The sequence below is a fragment of the Saccopteryx bilineata genome, chromosome 2 (assembly GCF_036850765.1).
Source record: "Saccopteryx bilineata isolate mSacBil1 chromosome 2, mSacBil1_pri_phased_curated, whole genome shotgun sequence".
Taxonomy (NCBI): Eukaryota; Metazoa; Chordata; class Mammalia; order Chiroptera; family Emballonuridae; genus Saccopteryx; species Saccopteryx bilineata.
Genome location: NC_089491.1, coordinates 386,901,760 through 386,921,324, shown reverse-complemented (window position 1 = coordinate 386,921,324; position 19,565 = coordinate 386,901,760). Strand labels below are relative to the sequence as shown.

The 19,565-nt window shown below is 43.7% G+C and overlaps 1 protein-coding gene across 3 annotated transcripts in view; it reads right to left on the bottom strand.

Moving 5' to 3' along the window:
- The window catches only part of NDEL1 (nudE neurodevelopment protein 1 like 1), a 29,741-nt gene extending 18,960 nt beyond the window's left edge, over positions 1 to 10,781 (bottom strand). The window contains exons 1-3 of one of the 3 annotated variants that reach the window (XM_066264231.1): positions 10,623 to 10,781; positions 1,684 to 1,781; positions 308 to 461 (exon numbers count right to left, since the gene is read on the bottom strand). In XM_066264231.1, the coding sequence (XP_066120328.1) occupies positions 308 to 461; positions 1,684 to 1,769 (240 nt within the window). In that variant the 5' untranslated portion in view covers positions 1,770 to 1,781; positions 10,623 to 10,781. Of the gene's footprint in view, positions 1 to 307; positions 462 to 1,683; positions 1,782 to 6,503; positions 7,250 to 10,622 lie in introns of those variants that run through there. The other 2 variants (XM_066264229.1, XM_066264228.1) reach the window with 2 other exon arrangements.
- Between the last annotated feature and the right edge of the window lie 8,784 nt (positions 10,782 to 19,565).

Genomic DNA, 19,565 nt, shown 5'->3' with positions numbered 1-19,565 from the left:
CCACAGAATGAAGCAATGTGTCAAAACAAGTAATCAGGCAGCTTCTGAAAATTATAGGAACTACAAAATTATAGCTAGAAACATGTTAGTTAAAAACTGACAGCACAGAATTGCTAAGTGAACTCCTAAACTCTAAATTACCTCTCCCTCTGTTCCAGGAAAGAAAAGTTTGTCAAAAATAGACTTTAAGACTCTTTTTACATTATTTTGCTAGCTGCTGCTCTTAAGCTCCTCTTAAAGAAAATACATTTCTCATTTCAGTGAGACCCAGTTCATTAGACAGCAGAGCTACCACCACCACAATTACCTTTAATGCCTCCACCTCATACTTTAGTCTTTGGTTATCAGCTTGCAAGTCTCTATTCCTTTGTTCAGCTTGTACTAATTGTGCCTCCAACTCGGCTTCTAATTCTCTGCTTCCCTCCTGAAATTCAACTAGCTCATCCCGAGCCTCCTGGAAGCTGATCAGAAACAAAGTGGGAAAAAGGAGTTGTAGTAGCAACCATAAGGATCATCTTGGCGATAGTTCTATAGCAATTCAAGAATTTCTGCCGAGATGCTATGTTATAATAAGATACGCTGAACAGTAACGACCATCTGTTTTACATCTCTTACTCTGTATTCGAACCTCAAGGAGAATGAGTTACACCCACAACACAATCAACAGTTCAAATGCTATAGAAATATTTACCTGAAACCTATGTACTCTTAGTGATCAATGTCACTGCATTACATTTAAATTTCTATATAAAGTTTAAAAATTAGAAAACAAAAAATGACAGATCCAAAAAAATAAATAAATGATTCTAGGCCCCAAAAAGATGCATATTTTATACATGCATGCCGGCTCTTCCTCATTTAATGTGTTAATAAAGAAGCACGTACTATACTCTACCATACATTAGTTTAATATGTAGATAAGTTTTTCAGTATAATTGGTGTCCTTTGCAATTCTATTATTTAATTCTACACATTTAAAAGCATTATTCTGAGAAGGGGCTGTCGGCCTCCCCAGCCTACTCAGGCATCTATGGAAATACAAGGAAGAACCTCTCAGACACAAACCTTCTATAACCGGCTTCCATAATAACAATGAACCAGCAATAAAAGGCTTAGAAAATTATTAACCAAAGCAGGAAAATGTATATATATTTTAGAAAAATTCCATTAAAAGAAATTTAAGACAAGTTTTGGTGCTCAAAGATAATGTAAAAGTTCCCCTGCTAATTAAGATAATTGAGATTTTTGTCAAACGCTCTTCCCCTCTTCCTCAACACTTTCCTGGCTCCAGACATGGGGACGCTTGCCTGAGGAGAATCCCCGTCTGCGGACAGGAAGCCCCAGACAGCCTATCGGAACCCTCACAAGACCGAGGGGCTGAGGCAGGACCAGCGCACACGCAGCAGGCCAAGGACGGCCAATGGAGCGACAAGCGAAGAGGAGGTAGGCTACCAGGGGAAAATCACAAATGACACTACGTTTTCTTACTACTTTAATAATTTCAGTAATAGAAGGATTTATAGCATTTTTGTACTATTTAAATACAAGCAATATGACTATTTCTAAAATCCCTATCCAAAAACTGAAACTCTAATTTTAGCTTTATGTTAAAAATAAATGCACATGCTAGAAAAGGTGTATGCCAAATCCCTCCCCTATGTTTAGAATGCTGTTCAATGTTACCTTTGTTTATACTTTAAGGACAGTTCCTTCCAATAAGCAGTTTCCTCCTTCAAATTTGAAAAATCTGGTATATCTTTACCATCCATGATTAAGAAAGCCTGTAAAATATTAAAAACAAACATAAATTATCAGAGAACATGGGAATCTAAGTATAAAATCTGGGATAACACCAACCTGCAACATTTTGGCAGGAGTTAAATGTGAAAGCTTCTAAGAGTGGTTAACTCTTTATTGTAACTGAGGCACATGAATCACGTCACTGCACCACTCCTGGGAACCACCAATACCATGGATGAGGTCATGACAGGTGATCAACAAAGTTCTCTGGTATAAAGCACTTTTGGTCACAGCCCTAGGTTCTGGTGAATTGGCTCTATAGAATCATCCTGCACACAGGGTTCCAGCCTGATTCTGGGAATCAGTTGACAGAAATAAACTTATTGTCAGAGCTGATGCTACTTCATGCCCTTCTCTGTTGTATAACTGCTTCAAAATACCTGCTTGAAAACTCATGCCAAGTGATCATACTGGGACATCAGAACCACATTCCCAATAATTTACTATTATTACATTTCTAAAACCTTCCTGTTATCTTTCTAGTCCAAAGCTTCCACCATTAAATCCACTAATCCTCTAACACCAGAGCCTTTCTCCTTGGTTCATCTCCCACGGCATTCAGAGAGGGGAGAAAAAAATACTTATTGAATTAACCTTGCATTTGGACTGACTCCCTAAAACTCACAATTGATTGTCAAGGACAAATGAAATACCAAAGACACTGAGCTCCCTCTAGATTCATGCCTAACTTCAAGAAACAAAGTTCTGTAGGAGTCTTACCTTCTACAACCCCCTCCACAGGCTATATTATTCAAAATTGTCTTAATACACCATTCTGGTTCAGTTCTAAATGTTTTCTCTACCTGGAATGACTCTCCCTTCCTTGTACATTTATTTGAAAAGGTCCTGCTTATACTTTAAAACATAGTTGCCATCTGTTCCAGAAAGCCTTTTCCGCCCTCAGGAAACAGAGAAAAATGAAAGGTTAAGTCTCTCCAGCTAGTTCTTGGAGGGCAGGACCTGTGTCTTATTTATAAATGCATCACTAGAAACATGGAACACACCAGAAATCCAGAAATCCAACAAATATTTGAACTGACTTATAATCTTTCATTATTCCCTCTTTACTTTCAAAATATCACTTTACTTCATTAACATTTAGATCAGCTGTTCTCAGCCTGTGGGTCACCAGCTTGGTATACAGCTGATCTAAATGCTTATTTCAGAATGAAGTAAGCAAAAAGGTTTGTGAGTAGTTTTTTTCTACTTCACAATGTACCACTATGTATTAAATGAGGATTATAAAACATCGTTCTCAGCTAGACAAAATTATCAGCCTGATGTATACCAAGCCATATTCACAGTTACTTATAAAGTTCAGTATAGGTTCCACAATAAAGACTAGAGAGCTGATGGGACTTGCTGGGGAGAGCCTTGGAGATATCACAGCACAATTGCTACCTAACATTTCAATCTTAAATATGGACAACTAAGAACCATCAGACAAATGAGAAAACCCAGTAGTACGAATAAGCAAGTCCTAGGACCACCTGACCAAGCAGTAGCACAGTGGATAGTGTTGACCTGGGAAGCTGAGGACCCAGGTTTGAAACCCCAAAGTCACCAGCTTGAGCATGGGATCACAGACACAACCCCATGGTCACTGGCTTGAAGCCCAAGGTCACTGGCTAGAGACCAAGGTGACAGGCTTGAGCAAGTGGCCACTAGCTAGGCTGGAGCTCCCAGGTCAAAGCAATATGTGAAAGCAATCAATGAACAACTAAAAGTGCCACAACTATGAACTGATACTTCTCATCTCTCCCTCCCTATCTGTCTGTCTATCCCACTAAAAAAAGAAAACAAAGGAAGAAAATCCTAGGACCTACTGAACAGAGAGGAAACAGATAATTCAGGAAATGAATTTTTTTCTCATATAAGAACTCAGGAGAGTTACTTCCTAAACACTTCCTGAGACAGTTACAAAAAAAGAGAAAACCAAGACCAGGACAGCACAGAGTACAAGAAATAATGGCTCCAACCCAGGACTACAAAGAAGAAAGGTCCCAATGATGAAGCCTCATTCAGCAGACCCAGAGTAACTCAGCCAGACGGATGGCTCCAGGAAAAATGAGGAATCCTACATAATATGTAGATGATAGCATGACTGGGAACCAGATAAATCTGAGGTTGTGGAAAAGTACATCACTCTTGTGTCGATAAGTAAAACAGCAGCAGAAGCTCTAGAGAAATCAAAATGCAGTAGAAGAAAATCCTAACCTTTACGTTAAACAGGACAAGGGTCTCAAGGTCTAGGCAGTTCTAAATGTTACTTCTTGTTAAATGCTAAAATAAAGCATAGTATTTTGCAGTTGCAGCTGTAAACAGGATAAATTTGATGGGAATCCAACCTGATAGGTGGGGCCAACTGCAAAGAAGAAATCAACATGTCACTGACCATACAGTGTACATATATAAGCAATGGCTAAGCCACTTTTCTGGGGGGACAGGGAGACAGAGCTTTGGCTGTGAGTCTCATCTCCTTCACTTGCTGCAAGTAAATAAAACTACCTTGTGACGACCACATCTCATTCTTGAATAAAGCACCCACGCAGGGAATCCCTTGAGTTCAGTAATACTTATATAAACCTGTGTGTGTGTGTGTGTGTGTGTGTGTGTGTGTGTGTGTGGCAGAGACAGAGAGAGTTAGAGAGAGGGACAGACAGGGACAGACAGACAGGAAGGGAGAGAGATGAGAAACATCAATTCTGTGTTGCAGCTCCTTAGTTGTTCATTGATTGATTTCTCACATGTGCCTTGACGGGGGCAAGGGGGATTACAGCAGACCGAGTGACCCCTTGCTCAAGCCAGCGACCTTGGACTCAAGCTGGTGAGCCTTGCTCAAACCAGATGGGCCTGTGCTCAAGCTGGCGACCTTTGGGGTCTCGAACCTGGGTCCTCCACATCCCAGTCTGAAGCTCTACCCACTGCGCCACAGCCTGGTCAGGCTATAAACCATTTTTTAAATTACTGATTTTATATTACTGAATGCAACTGAGGTAAGTTCCATGTTACAGCCATCAGTGAATATCCTACTTTTGGTTTAAATATACCATAAGTTTTGTGTGTTGCTGCCCAGTAAGGGTCTAGGATTTTTGAACAAGCCTGTATTATTTTTTATGCCTTTCTAATTTTGTAGACTCTGATGATAATACTGCTCAGCCTTGATCTTCTTAAAGTGCATATGTATCTTTTTAGCTTATATTCACTTAGCAGCCATCTCAGTCCCTTCAATATTTTCACAATCATGCTTTGGACCTGCTCTCGATTACATATGTACCTTTCTGGAGTTGAGTGGTGATATGTCAGTATTTAAACATTTTATTTATGGGTAGGGGACTTTTCCTCTTAGGATTTCAGTACCCTTCTGTTATTATTAGTGATTGTGTGGTTCGTAGGCCAGTGTCCTTATGGAAGGCCATAATGACTACTTAGATCCCTTTGTGGCATTTAACATTTATTTGAATATATTTCAATATGGAGTCAATCTTTCTACAAATAGAGTTAGGGTTGTTTTTATCTATAAATGTTATCATTCTCATGCCCAGTTTGAAACGTTTCTGTGTGAGGCTGATTTCTGCTGTTGTTATTGATCCATTATTACAGTATCAGAGGACCAACCAGCAGATATTACTCTGAAGAGAGTTTAGCTAAGTATTGTTCCCTGAGGAATCTCATTGTTCACACGTCTTGCTGTACTATAAAGTATCCATTTGTCCCTGATTTCTGGTTCTTGAATAGGGCCATATTCTTAATACCACTACCAACTTTTCCATCAGAGTGCCCTAGTGACTCAGATTTTAAATATCCTTTTATGTACAAATCCGGTTCTATTTCTTGTATCCTCTTTATTAACTATTTACTGCAGTGTCAAACTCTAGCTAAATTATTTAAATGTTTTTTTCATACACACTTCTCTTATTTTCTTGCCAAATCTTATGTGGACGAAATGTTGACAGTTTTTCTAGTTAGCAGGCTACTTTTACAACTTGCTTACTGGTCCCTGAAACAGTATTATAACCTACGCCAGAAACCTTTCACTAAAATGACCATCCTCTTTTCCAGAATAAACAAATTAAAAACATTTAACCAGGGAACAAGTGGTAGAAGCAGCACAACACAGTGGTTAAGAACCAGGACCCTGCCTGACCTGTGGTGGCGCAGTGGATAAAGCGTCGGCCTGGAAATGCTGAGGTCGCCAGTCCGAAACCCTGGGCTTGCCTGGTCAAGGCACATATGGGAGTTGATGCTTCCAGCTTCTGTCTCTCCTCTCTCTCTCCCTCTGTCCCTCCCTCTCCTCTCTAAAATGAATAAATAAAAAAAAATTAAAAAAAAAAAAAAAAAAGAACCAGGACCCTGAAGCCCGACGGCCTGGGCTTGACTCGGCGTGACTGCCCTCCTCACTACTTGACCTTGGGCACGTTACTTAACCACTCAGTGCCCTCCTTGCTCACCTGTACAATGAGGCTAGTAACTAAAATAGGGTGGCTATGAAGATTTACGTGAGTTAATATTTGTAAAGTACTCAGTACAGGGCTTGGCACATAGTATAAGCAGATAAACTTCATTAAATCATAAAAAACTGGCAGTTCAGTAGTGGACCTTTCAGATCTGAACCCAAAATCAACATGCTTTGGGCTCTCCCAGCGCCAGCATCAGCGTGGCCAAGGACTACTGCCTCCCTCGTGTCCATGCCAGCCACCTACCTGCCCAGGCCTGCACAGAACTGCCACCTCCACCACCATCCTTCCACCTCTCAGCAATTCGAAATGAAGCCGCTGTCACTCTGGAAGGAGACTTGCCAAGCAGATCAAGCTGGAAGTGTGGCAGGAGGTGGAAGAGGGGGTGGCATCAAGCAACAAACAGCCACGCCTGAGCACAGTGCTGCTGGGTGAGCATCCTTCAAGTCCCTCCTACATCCCCTCCAGAAGCACGGCCGCTGCTGACGTGGGAATCCACAGGGAGACCCCTGTGAAAGCAGCTTCAATGGCAGAGTAACATAACCACTGCTGAGTTTGATCAATAAACAGTGATGATGATAATGTAGACGGCCTCCTGGTTCAGCGGCTGCTTCCGGAGCACACCGATGGAAAATCTTCCCTGCTGCTTACCTAGACAAGGAGGTTGCTGGCGTTCATGGAATTAAGGCAGGGCGAATGTGTCTGGCCCAGTATTTATTCCGTGCTACCAGCTACCGGAGGGGTATGTGGGAAATTAAGAGAACTAGCGTGCCAACCCTAGGGAAGAATGCAGTTGTAGTTAGAAGGTCAAAAAATGTTGGAATGCCAGTTGCGATGTTACTGCATATGAATGAGGCAGAGGGAATGTCCTGGTATCATTGTTTCAATATGTCCACACACTCCCAAAGAGCAGCTGAAGAAACACAATTCTTACAGATATTGTGGTCTCCAATGAAGGCATTCCAAATCTGACCACTGCAGAAATGATCAAGGAAGGAGCAATCATCCTTGATGTGGGAATAAAAAGTCAAGATCCCGTCACTGCTAAACTGAAGTTGGTCAGAGACATGGATTTTGACAGAGTCCAGAAGAAAGCTGGTTACATCACTCCAGTCCCTGGCGGCGCTGATCCCATGACAGCGGTGATGATAATGAAGAATCCCATTACTGCTGCCGCAAAGGTGCTGAGGCTTGAAGATGGGGAATACGGAATTCTAAGGAGCTCGTAGTGGCACCTAATTAACTATTAGGTTCTCTGTGTCACGAACAGTACTCCAAGCCAGTCCGAGGCAAAACAGGCCAACAGAAATGCAGTATTTTTCATTTATTCTGCTGACATGGTTTTAAACGATGCTTTGTAATTACTGAACGTTTGAATGGTGGATGTTTGCATACACAGGTCTGCAGTACCTCACCAGGGAACGTGCACTATCATGCTGGGTCCTGTAATCTAGCCATTAGAGAAGCCATTAACCTAGTTATTAACATGGGGGACACTGTCACATTGAGAATGGCTGCTTACTTTGACAGATCAATTTAGTTATGACTTTGCCTTTTCTAGGCTTGCATTCAAGTGCTATTCCAATAAGAGTTGATACTCACTTTAGGGTCCAAACCTTTTGGGGTTATTTTTTAATAAAACACTTCTAAGAGGAAAAAAACATTTCAAATTTTATAACATATAAATAATCCCTTAAAATCAATCACTTCCAGAAATTATATGCATATTCCAGTGATACCACCATTGCTGAAAACACTTCTCAACCTTTTTTGGAAGTCTTGAACAGCCAGATTAAAAACTAAACAAAAAGTTATGCGGTCCCACCTCATTTTTATGGCTTCTTTAACTGATAGTATTCAGCTTTATTACTCCAATTTTATTCACCAGACTTACATTTTCTAAAAATTTAATTTTTTACAAATGACAAAAGTTTGCTACAGCTGTGGATATTCAAAAGACCTTTTCAGGGGCTGCAAAGACAGTCTGTTCAGTTTGCTTCAAGTTACAGTGGGTAAACACTGTGTTATTCGAAACCATGTAACTAGAGCCTTTAAGGCTATAAAAGTTAAATCAAGTGGAAAACTAGACTGCTTTAAAAAACGTTTTCATGATACATCCGTAATCTTCTGTAGCTGAAACGAAGGCAGGTAAAGGCAGGTAATTACGTTCTCCCCTCTGCTACCCAAAACCTCCCTCAGTACCATTTCTCATATGCATAGAGTTATGAATCTCTAAAGTATAACAACTTTTACATGGGGCATTATCATACTGTATATGACCTTCAGGTATCTAGCAACTGACAGATCAACTCATTTGGGTATAAAATGGCCTGTCCAAAATACTGTATTTACAAGAAACTTCTCTTTGTGCAATGGTAAGAAAATCCATTTTATATGATATTGTCTTGTTAGTAGTTGTAGAATTCACTAATGAAGTTGTAAGTTCTTTTGGACCTCACTGTAGGTCAGCAATTTTCAACCTTTTTCATCTCATGGCATATATAAACTGTTTACTAAAATTCTACAGCACCAGAAAATACACTTTTTGCCTATTTGACAAAATAAAATAGGTATTTTGATTCATTCATACCAATAGCTATGGTTGTGTTGACTGCTGTCATTTTTTTATTTGACACTCTAAAGGAAAAGAGGTCAGTGCCGCTTACTAAATAGTCAGGTATTGCATGTTTTAAAAATTCTTGTAGCACACAGGTTAAAAATCGCTGCTGTAGGTAATACATGCCTTTTTACCAAAATTCTTCCACCTCTCCCAAAGGTGACATTTACAGAATGTTTAACTTTACAAAGTCAATCATAAATAAGAACTCTCATTTGATCCTGACTATCAAACTTCTTCTGTCTGCCTTATGAAGTGCTCAGAAATGTATCTCAGAAGTAATTTTAAGCTTTAAGTAACCAAATTTACCTCAACATAGTTTAAAATGAAAATAAAAGTTTTACGGATGTCATGAAAGCAAGCTCTAAGTTTCCATTGAGGTTTCTACATATTTTAAGTCTTCTTTATCCAACTTCAATTTAAGAGTCAAAACAAAAATTTTTTAAAACAGCTTTGTTCGATTTAGCAACTTCTGTCTGGACGAGGTCAACCTCTAACCAGGGCTAGCCAAGTTTTCTCTGTTCCTTATGCTCTCCAATTTTAAGTACAGTACTAATAAAAATTCAGTAGCGATATCTTATTCGGTTCCCCTTTACTTCTTCTCTTTAACCCATGATTTAATATGATACCAACAAGTTCACGATTCAGTAGAGTCATTACCCTATTTCGTAATGGATTAAGAACACAATTTGTCATCAATTAACCAGCAACCAGTAAACATGTTTCAGAGAAGGATCCTTCTTGGAACTACGTAGCATTTCTTATCCTTGGTGTGTCTGCTCAAATACATATATTTGAATAAGTCTTCTACTAGCTTCTGGTATATTTTTGGCAAGTCAAATTTTCTCCTTTGCTTTGTAGCTAAGAAGAGTATAAAAATCCCACCCCCAAAAATCCCTTAACTCCGAGCCTAGAGATATAAATTCTGACCCAAGTGAACCCAATCACAAGTTGGTAGAATCCATAGTATAAATCCCTCAATAACTTCCACCCCACCCAGGCTCAATTTCCCGATCCGTCACATGGCGATAACGATCGGGAACAGCCACTCGAGGATGAGGTTCAGAAGAGACAAGTATTCTAAAGCGTGGGAAGAGGCTGTCGTGAAAGGACCGTCCTTCTTCCCTTGCTTCGCAGAACTTAAAGGTTACTTCACTGCTTACTAGTAAAAAAAAAAAAAAAAAGGCGAGCACAAGCAACCCAAACCCGTCTGGTGACACTTCTCTGAAGTCCAGAAGGGGTGACCGCTTCCGATCTCGCCTCCACGGGTGAAGCGAAGCGAGCTCCAATGCAAGCCGGCGCCGAGCAGCCCCTCCAGCCGCAGGGCTTTCAGGGGGAAGGGGCGGGGAGAAGGTCGGGCACGCTCGGTCGGGCTGCCACTCCAAAAGAGCCACTCCTTGCGCCACCAGCGCCCAGGCCCACGGTGCCACGTCCCGGCCTCCATCCACGCCACCCCTCACCCCACCCCCGACCGCGGGCACATCTTCCGAAGGCCACCGGGCTCGCTCCCGTGCAGGCGGCCCTAGTGGACCACACCTCGGACCAGGGCGGCCAGCGGGAGGGGGGACAGTTAGAACGGTTGGAACAGTTGCCCCGAGGCTGACCGCCCCAGAACCCGGCCCAGGTTCGGCCCGGGGGCCCGCAGACAGCTCTAGGGCCCCGCAGCCTCCCCAGGGGCAGGCCTCGGTGGGCGCTGCCGGCCCGGCCCAGCCCGGCCCCCTCGGAGCGGCCCGGCACCGCACGCTCACCTCCAATGTCTCAAAAGCGCATGTTCGCCACCACCCGACCGACGTCTCCACTCCGCCGGCCTGACCAGCCCGCCCCACAGCTCGGCTCCGGTCCCCTCCGCAGCCTTGAGCTCCACTCCGCGTCCCTCCGCGCTCGGCTCCTCCCCGACACGTCAGGGGCCGCCCAGGTGTCCGAGGCCATTCTGTGACGCACGGGGACAGGGTTCCGCGCATGCGCGCGCGCCGGCGTGCGGGCCGCCGGGGCGGGACTGTGGGAAGGATAGCGTCACAGGGGACCGGGCGGGCCGACGTACTGACGTCAGCCTGGAGGCGAGCCCCCGACACCGTGGTGTGCAAGGATTCGGCATTCGGTGTCCCCCCCCCCAAAACGCTCTGCTGTTCGGGGAATGTCGTACCAAGGGTGAGAAACAGCCTCCCAGTTTTTCAGCCACCAGGGTCCTTAAAGTGTCTACTGTTCCCGTTTATACAGTGAATATTGGCTCAGATCTCACCTCCCTGTCCGCCCCGACCACGGAGTAGAAACCGGGGGTATTCTGGGCCCCCCTCATCACTCTCACCGAGACCGACGTTGTTTTTAGGGCACTTCCTATGGCTGAAATCTCATATTTCTTCTTGTGTTCCTCAATTAAGATTAAGTTTCATGAGAGTTAGAACCTCTTAATACTTTTCTTATCCAAACATATCTTGGTCCGGAAAAAAGTGGGCAGTCAGCTATTTGTCGAATGAATGGATTCCTTGAGAGCACAATGGGAATATAAATAAATAAATAAATATATATATATATATATATACTTTTTACACATTTATAAGCGAATATATGTTTTTTATTTACTTTTATCTTTTTACAGAGTCAGTGAGGGATAGACAGGGACAGACAGACGGAACGGAGAGATGAGAAGCATCAATCATTAGTTTTTCGTTGCACACTGCGTCACCTTAGTTGTTCATTGATTGCTTTCTCATATGTGCCTTGACTATGGGCCTTCAGCAGACCGAGTAACCCCTTGCTTGAGCCAGTGACCTTGGGTCCAAGCTGGTGAGCTTTGTTCAAACCAGATGAGCCCGCGCTCAAGCTGGCGACCTTGGGGTCTCAAACCTGGGTCTTCCGCATCCCAGTCTGACACTCTGTCCACTGTGCCACCGCTTGGTCAGGCTATTTATTTATATAAATGTGTGTTTGTTCAGCCCCCTGGAGCCCTCAAGGAATGAAATCTATTTGATATACTATACATATTCCTCCTGCGGGGCTTAGAGAAAAAAAAGGGGGTGGGTAGCTCAGAAAGGGAAGTGGAAACTGGAAGTAATAGAGCTGTTTTTAAAACATTTTTAGCAACTTTTGCCGTGGAATGTGCAATGCACTTCTCTGATGTCAGTTCTCTTGGGATTGGATTTGTGGTGTTTTTGGACACGATGATGATGTATAAGACAGGCCTCAGGGTGAGAGCAAGGTAAGTCTGGGAGGTCCAGTTGTCTTTTTGAAGACATGGTCATAAACAGAAATGAGGCAAAATGGATTGTAAGAGATATCCAAATCAGTGGAGATCAGAGAAGTCATTAATGGGGTTTGTGGGCAGGGTGGCACCTTGAGCTTCACCTTCAGGGTGGCACCTCTGAAGGATATAGGGTTGAAAAGATCACGATAAGAATAATGAGTGGTTCACTTTTGTTGTGTCATCTGTATGTACTGGCAATTGTGCTAAATGCTTGGTTTGCATAATTTCGTCCTCACAGTGACCCTGTGAGATAGGTCCTGTTATTATTCCCATTTTATAAATGAGAAAACTGAGACTCAACAAGATAAAGTTGCCCAGGGTCACTCAACGAGAAAAAAAAGAGGACCCAAGATTCAAACTTACCTAGTTTGGACTGTCTAACGCCAGAAGACACACTATTAATCACTACTTTACTGCTGCTCAAGAAGGAGGACTATTAGTAATAACGAGCAATTACCTGGCTAGAGCATAGTACTAAGTGCTTTATATAAGTTACCTCCCCCAATCTCACAAGCAACTTGTGAGGCTGAAATTATTTTCTTCATTTTTTTATGTTGAAAAACTGAGGAGGTGGGGTTTTAAACCCCAAGCAAGGTCATAGACCAAGCCTGGTGACCTGGGACATTATGGATGCTCTTTGAGGTTCCAGGGCTCTGCTTCCTATACTGAAGCTGTGTTCTGGCTCATGAGATCACAGGCAGAGAGGTAATTAGGCAGGGAGGCCTTTCTGCGGGCCTAGTGCCAAGACAGGACAGTCCCATCCCAAGAGGAAGAAAATAAAGGCTGCACCTCTTGTTGCTGCCTCCTGGCTGAAGTCCTGGGAAACAGACTGAGTCATCTACAGGCAGGCCAAGTGTTGCAGAAAATGTTAGCATCATCTTCCAGTCTGCCACCCTTACCAGCAGCGCTCTGCGACATACCAAAGCCCCATCCTTCCTCTGCATTGGTTGAGCTTTCTCAGCACTCTTTGCCCCACCCCCTGCTTCCGGTAGGTACGTCCACCCAGGGAAGATAAAATGGAAGAGAAGACTGAAGGCAGCCTCTAAGGCAGGGGTCGGGAACCTTTTTGGCTGAGAGAGTCATGAACACCACATATTTTAAAATGTAATTCCGTGAGAGCCATACAATATGTTTAACACTAAATACAAGTAAATGTGTGCATTTTATGTAAGCCCAACACTTCTAAAGTACAGTAAGTCTCTGAATTCTTTTTAATAACATTGTTATGCTGTTGTTAACCAATGATGAATAAAGTACTTCTTACCATTAATGCAACTTCTGGTGCTGCAGGGTTGTTGTTGTTTTTGTTTTTTGGGGGTTTTTTCATATTTTTCTGAAGTTGGAAATGGGAAGGCAGTCAGACTCCCGCATGCCCCCAACCGGGATCCACCCGGCACACCCACCAGGGGGCGATGCTCTGCCCATCTGGGGCGTTGCTCTGTTGCAACCAGAGCCATTCTAGCACCTGAGGCAGAGGCCACAGAACTATCCTCAGCACCTGGGCCAACTTTGCTCCAATGGAGCCTCGGCTGCGGGAGGGGAAGAGAGAGACAGAGAGGAAGGAGAGGGGGAGGAGTGGAGAAGCAGATGGACACTTCTCCTGTGTGCCCTGGCCGGGAATTGAACCCGGGACTCCTGCACGCCAGGCTGACGCTCTACCACTGAGCCAACCGGCCAGGGCCACTGCAGGGTTTTGCTGATGGCTTTGTAGTCTGGTTGATACGTGGTAAGGTTAAGCTTCATGCAGGCGTTGAGACTTCCATCCGTTAAACGTGATCGTAGGTTGGTCTTATCGTTCTTTAGATGTGAGAAAGCCTGCTCACATGCATACATAGAGCCAAACATCATCAGTACAGCAATACTCACATGCTTCAGTGTGTGGTATTTGACAGGAGCACATTCCAAGTTTTGACAATCAGCTGGTCCGCGGGTTGAAGTTTTTTCATTTCTCCCCACTTGTGTTTGCTCGCAAACTCTACTTGCTGTCGTGCAGGTCTTTCCAAATCTTCATTCAGTGACTTGAACTTATTCACCCACATGTCTGAGGCCTTGGGTCAGCAGCTTGTAGCTCAAAAATCTCTGATGGAGACACCGGGGATGTAACTCAGGTTGGTGCTGTCCACTGCACACTCGTGGATGGGTGATGAACTTAAAAAGACGAGTGCGCTCACGAAATTCTCCAAAGCGCGCTTTGAATGACTGCAGGAGATTAGATGTGAAGCCCGCCAGCTGCTGGAGATCAAGATGTTGGGCAGGGTCACTTGCTGTGCATGTATCTTTAAACTCTCCCAGTTTTTCGAAGTGTAGTAAACGACCTGTTTCAATGTCAGTGATGAAGAGTTCCAGCTTGTTTTCAAATACAAACACTGCTTGTTGAAGGGATAAGACTGTATTTCCAACGCCTTGCATTTTCACATTGAGCTGGTTCAGATGTTCAGTCATGTCCACGAGATAGTAGAACTTCAGAAGCCACTCAGGATGCTCAATGTTTTCCATTTCAAGAAAAGTCCAGATTTTGCTCAGACAAGCCGCAAAACGGCTGAGCACCTTCTCTCTTTATAACCAACGCACATTGCTGTGCAGAAGCAGACCAGGATCATTATTCCCAACTTCATCCAGCAGTGTTTTAAACTGGCAATCATTTAAAGCTCGGGAAACAATAAAGTTAACCACCTGAATGACCAGCGACATCACCTCACTAAGCTGCTCACCACACATCTGAGCACAAAGCGCCTCCTGATGTAGGATGCAGTGAAAACTTAGGATGGGTCTCTTTTCATGTTCACAAAGAAACGCTACAGCCTGACCAGGCGGTGGCACAGTAGATAGAGCATCGGACTGGGATGCAGAGGACCCAGGTTCGAGACCCCGAGGTCACCAGCTTGAGCGTGGGCTCATCTGGTTTGAGCAAAAATTCACCAGCTTGGACCCAAGGTCGCTGGCTCAAGCAAGGGGTTACTCGGTCTGCTGAAGGCCCATGGTCAAGGCACATATGAGAAAGCAATCAATGAACTAAGGTGTCGCAATGCCAATGAAAAACTAATGATTGAGGCTTCTCATTTCTCCGTTCCTGTCTGTCTGTCCCTGTCTATCCCTCACTCTAACTTTCTCTCTGCCTCTGTAAAAAAATAAAATAAAATAAAAATTTAAAAATTGTGAAAAAACTAATTAAAAAAAAAAAAAGAAGCGCTACGAATCCTCTGTTTTTGCCCACCATGCACGGAGCACCATCAGTACACACTGAAATAAGTTTATCCATCAGATTTTTTTCTTTAGCAAACTCAGTGAAAGACTTGAATAAATCCTCCCCACTTGTTGTCTCTTTCATAGGCAAAACAGCAAGACTTTTCTCACGTAGTGTGTCACCGACAGCATACCTTGCAATTACACTGAACTGGGATAAATGGCTTACATCTGTTGACTCATCCAAAGCGAAAGAAAAGAATGGTGCTGCATTTATGTCCTTCACTTGTGTTGCCTCAATTTGATTTGCCATCATGACGGTACGATCATGAACAGTTCCTGCTGACAGAGGCATGTCTTTTATTTGTTTGATTATCTTGTCTTTATCCAAAAAGTCATCAAAGTTCATTGGCAACATCAAGCATGAATTTTTGGCATACGCTCCATCTGTGAATGGCTTTCTGTTTCTCACAATTGCTAAAGCACCAGTAAAGCTAGCCGAATTCCATTCCCCTTGTTGGGTCCAAACATGGAGTTGCTGCTGACTAGCTTGCACTCTGCACAGTAGCTCTTGACATGCTTTCTTCCTGCTGTCTCCCGCTAGATATTTCGATGCAAATGTAGTATGGCGTGTGTCGAAGTGCCGCTTTATATTTAACCGTTTCATCCATGCAATTTTATCTTTGCATATTAGACACACTGCAGAACCTGCTCTCTCCACAAAGGCGAATTCCTCTGTCCATTCCTGCTGAAAAGTACGATACTCCTCATCTTTTTTTCTTTTAGCCATCTTCTTCGTCAAAAGGGTTTCTGCAATTAGCTAGCTGACTACTTGATTAAAAGGAGGGAAATTTACTTCCTGACCTCACAACGACCCATGTACCTTAGGCATTATCCAATAAAAATTTGGTGTTTTCCCGGAGGACAGCTGTGATTGGTTCCAGCCACCCACAGCCATGAACATGAGCGGTAGAAAATGAATGGATTGTAATACATGAGAATGTTTTATATTTTTAACGTTATTATTTTTTTTATTAAAGATTTGTCTGCGAGCCAGATGCAGCCATCAAAAGAGCCACATCTGGCTCACGAGCCATAGGTTCCCAACCCCTGCTCTAAGGGGAACAGGGGTTACAAAATCAGCTTCGTGAAGGTAGAAAAGGTGAATGATGGTTGTCCCACCCTCTGCCTTCATAAACCATTAGGAAGGGGTTTGCTGAGGCATGAGTCCCAGTATTGGGTCTTTCTTGGATAGAGCCAAGAGGTCAGCGTCACAGTCCCTGAGAGCACACGCAACTATTCCTGTCACAAACTGAGACTTGAGAAACAGAGGCCAGGTTCCACCACTGGGGGAGGTGGGGGTTAACCAGCTGCCTAATGAGGAGCTGGGCTCCAGCCACATTGTGTACTCACACAAGGTGATACAGTGCACACAGGCCTGCCGTGAACACCCTGAGAAATGGGGCATATGTCCTTCTATTGAACCAGATGAGCATACACCTTGAAATCAAACATTTAGTTCAATCTAATCTCTCCATATTTTTTTGGCCAGTATTTTCTGCTAAGCTTTAGGAGCATAGATAAGGCAGGGCAAGGGACTCCCAATCGCTGGTTGGTTGCTAATGGCCTTCTGGTGTGTCCACCAGATGTCACACCACCACTCCAGCTCTTCATGTCTAACCCCCCAAACCGATGCTCATTTTTCTCCAGTTGGAATTTCCAAACAATTTTTATGTTTCTGCAAATAGCATTATCACTCCCCTCATCACAAAGGCATGAAATCACCATAATTATCCCCTTCCCCAGCTAACGTTTCACTCACGTGGTCATCAAACCCAAGACTTTCCCTTCATAAATGTTCTCAAATAAACCTGTTTCCCAGTACTTTCCCCCTATTCCTCCCAGTTCAAAGTCTCCTATCTGTTCCTCCCTTCCCAAACACATCTTCCTCAAATTTTTGTTCCATCCCAGCAGTCCACAGAGCCATCAAAGTAATCTTTCTGATACCCCACTGTACAGAGCCTCACTGGCCCTAAGACTTGTTTTGGCATGCTGTTGCCTTTGTGGTCAAGTAAAACCGCAGAGTCTGGCATTCAAGGCCCGCTCAAAGCAACTCCAAGCCACTTCTATAGTCTCCTTCTTATAGTTCACTCATCTGGGTCTGAACAGAGCCTCCACCACCTGCCCCAAATAGACAGTCCCCTTCCTCTCTGGGCTTTTTACTGACTTCCAATGTCTTGTGCACTACAGTTGCTCCCTAAGTTTGGTCAACCTGCCTTTCTGCCTTTTGAAGTCCCATTCATATGCTACCTCCTCCAGGAAGCCTTCCCTGATACCTAGAGCCCTAAAGTAAGTGCTCCTTCCTCTGAGCTCAGTAGAGCTCTGCATAGTTCACAGGAGACTCACCGAGCACAGTCTTTTGGTCACGGAGGTGCCTGAGCTCCCCCAAGGAACCAAAGCTTGTTGAATGCAGAGACGATGTTGATTGTCTTAATATCCCCCAGCAAGAGGGACTTACTAAACACTTTTTTTTGTAATATGCTTCAATAAAAATGAAAGAATTAATCAGTGATCTCGTGGCTATAACTCCAAATGCAAGACTGACAGCACTTTCTGGCACTCCCCAAATTCTGAGAAAAATTACCATAGAGAAATAAGATTTTCACTGGTATTAAAAGCTGAACTTAGGTAAGGCCAGGTGACAGAGGAACTGGGATTTTGGTTGTGGGAAATTATGACTTTTTTCTAGTCCAAATTTTAAACTAGTTTATAGCTCCTCCAATCCCCAAAGCAATATCTTTTACTTTTGTAATAATAAAAAAAGTAATATTAGACCCTGGCCTGTTTGCTCAGTGGTAGAGTATTGACCCAGCATGTGGATGTCCCAGGTTTGATTCCTAGTCAGGGCACAGTGGAGAAGCAACCATCTACTTCCCCACCCCTCCCCCTCCCCTTCTCTCTCTCTCTCTCTCTCTCTCTCTCTCTTCTTCTGCTTCTTCTCCCACAGCCATGTCTCCATTGGTTCGAGCACATCGGCCTTGGGCACTGAGGATGGCTTCAAGGAACCTCTATCTCAGGCACTAAAAATAGCTCAGTTGCAAGCATGGCCCCAGATGGACTGAGAATCGGCCCCAGACAGGGGTTGCCAGCTGGATTCCAGTCAGAGCGCATGCGGAAGTCTGTCTCTCTATCTCCCTTCTTCACTTGGAAAAGAAGGAAAAAACATTAATAATAGGGTTTTTATTTTTAAAAAGTATACACTGGGACCTAGAAATGATAAGTGGTTTTACAAAGTGAGAAGAGTCTTATTCATCAGCTGTGAGTTTAATGTTGCTCTGTTCTAGGCCTTCGGGATTCAATCACATAACTATAAAAGGCATACCACCCTGGCCCCTTTCCAGTGGAGCTTATACTGTAATGGGGAAGACAGACAACAAGCAAATAGACACATCAGGTCTTACCAGGTCATAACAAGTGCTATAAAGAAATACAACCAAGTTAAGAAGATCAGGTGTGGCAGGGACTGCTCCCTGAGTAAAAATGAAGCTTCGTGTTCATGGCATTCCTTTCCTCCATAAAATTGTTCAAGCTCTTAAAATACAGGTACACTGCATTTCACTGTGCTTTGCTCTGTTGACCTCACAGGCGTTGCATTACCTACCAATCAAAGGCTAGACCCTCCACCAGCAAAAAGATTGACATGTTTTATTGCGATGGTTGGAAACTGAACCCACACTCTCTGAGGTATGCCCATGCAGAGCTGCTCTAGAAATACATCAGAGATGTGAAATTAAGAATGTAAAAATGTGTGCAGATGCCTTAAATGGAGAAGTTCACCATACTCTCCATCATGGCACACAGTGGGCACTCAATATTGAGTGAGTGACTTGCTAGGTGGCTTACAGAATGCCACAGCCTTCATCCAGATGGTCAGTTTCTCCTGCAGAATAAGGAATGGTAACCAATTCCTGTTAGATACAGAAATGCTCACTTCTGGTTGGTCCCTGACTCTGGCCTAGCCAGCCATGAACTGCCCAGCGTAGGGTATCCCTGCCCCCCTTGAAAGGAAGAGAAAGTTCCATTTGTTTTCTTTATCGCATCCTCAGTTGCTCCTCGGATAAACAGTGCTCACCAACTACTCAAAGCAACTCAGACTCCCAACCTCAGCTCTTCTGTCAGAACTCGTCCCCTAAATTTTAGACTCCAGTGGCTATAAGCCAACAGAAAGGCAAGGATTGGGTATGGCGGATTTGCGGCAAGGAATGTT